This window comes from Melampsora larici-populina (assembly GCF_000204055.1).
Source record: "Melampsora larici-populina 98AG31 unplaced genomic scaffold MELLAscaffold_34, whole genome shotgun sequence".
Lineage (NCBI taxonomy): Eukaryota > Fungi > Basidiomycota > Pucciniomycetes > Pucciniales > Melampsoraceae > Melampsora > Melampsora laricis-populina.
In genome coordinates this window covers 522,756-525,622 of record NW_006768798.1, presented here as the reverse complement: position 1 = coordinate 525,622, position 2,867 = coordinate 522,756, and the positions used below count along the sequence as shown (strand labels likewise).

The 2,867-nt window shown below is 32.6% G+C and overlaps 1 protein-coding gene across 1 annotated transcript; it reads right to left on the bottom strand.

Annotated features, from left to right (window-relative positions):
* Positions 1–99: 99 nt before the first annotated feature.
* Positions 100–2,675, bottom strand: MELLADRAFT_109127 (uncharacterized protein; the record flags this gene model as incomplete). The annotated part of the gene is made up of 6 exons (XM_007412994.1): positions 100–226; positions 329–744; positions 820–1,556; positions 1,625–1,697; positions 1,780–2,032; positions 2,110–2,675. 6 exons carry the CDS (start codon positions 2,673–2,675, stop codon positions 100–102), a joined length of 2,172 nt encoding a protein of 723 aa, XP_007413056.1.
* Between the last annotated feature and the right edge of the window lie 192 nt (positions 2,676–2,867).

The following is a 2,867-nucleotide window of genomic DNA, read 5'->3' as shown; positions in this document are numbered from 1 at the left end:
AAGTTTTTCTATAATCGATTCAGATTGTTTATCCTATTCGAAAACCAATATCAAATTCAAATTCATCATCAATCTTCGATTTCGAGTTAGGGATTTTAATTAGATTAGATTAGAAAGGGTTTTCCTTACTTTTTTAAGGTGTTTGAATATACTATTCATAACTGATCTAAATAATCCTGCTTCAACTGCATGTTTACCAACCGAAAGGTGTGAAATCATATCAGGTCTAATCCCCCAAACCAAATCCCCCAAACCAAAAAGAAAAAACCAAAATCAGTGATCACTTCACTCTTCCTCTTCCGTCAAAAGAAAAGAAAAGAAACTCAACAAATTATTATAAATCGCATTATGATCTTTTTTAGAAAGTTCATCAAAAAACAATTGAGCCAGATCACTAATCCTTTGATCCTGATCATCAATACATTTTGCAATTTCACCTAATTGTCCTTTAACTTTGATCATCCCATTCAAAATCAAATGAGTTAAAACCATTAATGTGTTTTTCTTCACTTCTAAATTCGAATCGTTTAAACCTTTATAAAGTTCGTCGGAATTTGAATCCATGATGGTAGAGAAACTAACAGCTATATCTCCTAATCCGATGATTATATTGGATCGAATTGTAGAAGATTTACTGGTTTCAAAGATTTTAAATAATAACATTAAATGTTGATCACAAAATTCGGCTGAAACACACATGAATTTTCCTAATGAAAGTGTTGCTGCTGTTCTGAGGGTTTCATTCTAAGAAAAAAAGATTAGATCAGACTTTCGAATTTGATTCGTTTATATCATACTTTTGGTAAACAAAACCCTTACCTTATAAACAGCAGGTAATCCACAAATCTGAACAGTCATAGGTCCATAAACACTTAATAAAGATTTCTCACCATACATCAATTCCTTTTCTCTAGCATGAGCAATAATATCACCAATATCATCTTCAACATTCCCAGCCACTTGATCTAATTCTTCTCCTTCCTCTTTTTCTTTACCTGTACTCGTCTTAGATGGATCTTGTTTATTTTTATCAGTTTGTTTAGTTTTCTCATTTTCTGCTTTACGTCGTTTGAATTCTCTTTCGACTAATTCTAAATGTACTAATTGTTTCACCGCACAATGTCCTGCTAAAAAAATCACTTGACTTAATTTGAATGAATCTGCAAATGACGAAGAATCTAATGGATTAGGAGTCGAACTATGAGTTCGAGTAGGTGATCCTGAGTGTGATAACCTTTTTTCTTTGAGGGTGGTTCCATCAACTTGAGAATCCGGAACTGGAAGATTTTCATCGATCTCCATAGGTTGTTGATCTTCTGTCGTTGTTGTTGTTGCTGTGGGTACAGACGATTTTTCAAAACATTCAATCGTCATAGATTTTAAAATTTCAGAACAAAGTGAATCTGGTTGATCTGCTAATGCGTAAATCGTATTAAGAGCTTGTTCAGCCATTGCGAACCATTCTTTTGATTTGGTTGGCATTTGGATAGATTCTGATAATCTATGAAACACTGGATTATCCATTGGTAATCGTACATTTCGATCAACGAGTGAACCTATTGGAGTAAAGTTTGATGATCAAAATCAGTAAAAAGAATTTGGAAGTTTGAAAAAAAAGATATACCTTTCACTTTCTTAGCACTACCACCAATTCTACTTAATGCAATACAAGAATACTTGGCTAGAACCAAATCCGACTATATTTTGAACAAATCAAAAAATTATCAGAATTAAAGAAATCAGGTAAATTAAAAGGTGAATGGAATCCGATTCACTCACTTTACCAATCGGTCCTAATCCAATAGCAATGAGCTTATCAAGATTATCAGCCACCACTTTAGGACAAGGAGCAGCAAGCATACCCAAAACAATAATAGAACCCCTTCTTTGTTGTTTTGAAATATCTTTGTTAGTACTGTAAACTTCCCAAAGCTTACAAATCACATCTTCATGTACATAACCTCTATCCATCATGACACCCATCAATTCTTCTAAAGAGGTTAGTTCTGCTAATGTTGCTCGATAAGTTAATCTTAAATAAAACCATAAAAATATGAAAAAGATTAGTATTGAAATCTCTTCAAAATCAAAAGAAGAGAAAAAACTAACTCAATCATATTCCTAGTGATTCGATCAATATTCCGATTAGCATAATGAGTTAAACTTTCACCTTCTTCTCTAACAAGTGAAGCGAAATAAAGTTCTTGATAACAATCCAGTAAAGCAAATCTAACACCTTTAACTTCTTTGATTTCTTTGGTACCTTCTTCATTTCCTCCTGTATCTTTAACCGATTCTTCTACAGTTGAATTATCACTTGACCAAATCAAATGTAACATTCTTCTAATCCCACTTGATGAACCTTTTAATTTATACATCCATGAAGTTTTAAAAAAATAAATCGCTTCTAAAACTTCTGATTTGATTTTAGATGCTAATAATTTTTCAATTAATGGTATAGCTGATTCTAAAATTTGAACAAATTGAATCGCATCTGAATAATATCTTTTAGTTAATCTTAATTTCATTAAAACTTCATGATCATAATTTGATAAGGCTGCTTGTTGATCAACAGCTGCAATATTCATTTCTGATTTTCTTGCTTTTGATTTTTTCGATTTACGTTTCTTTCCAGTTGTAGTTTCAGAATTCGATACAGTAGAATGATCTCCCATAGTTGTATCACCATCAGCATCCTCTGATCTCTTTTCCGATCCATCCTCTTCCTCATCCTCCTCTTTCTCCATCATCTTCATCCCCACTTTTATTGTCTCCTAAATCCTCCTCGTCTGTATCTTCCATGAGTTTCTTAGCAGCTTCATCTTCAGGTAAATCAAACACGCTTAATTCCTTGACGATTCCTTCAT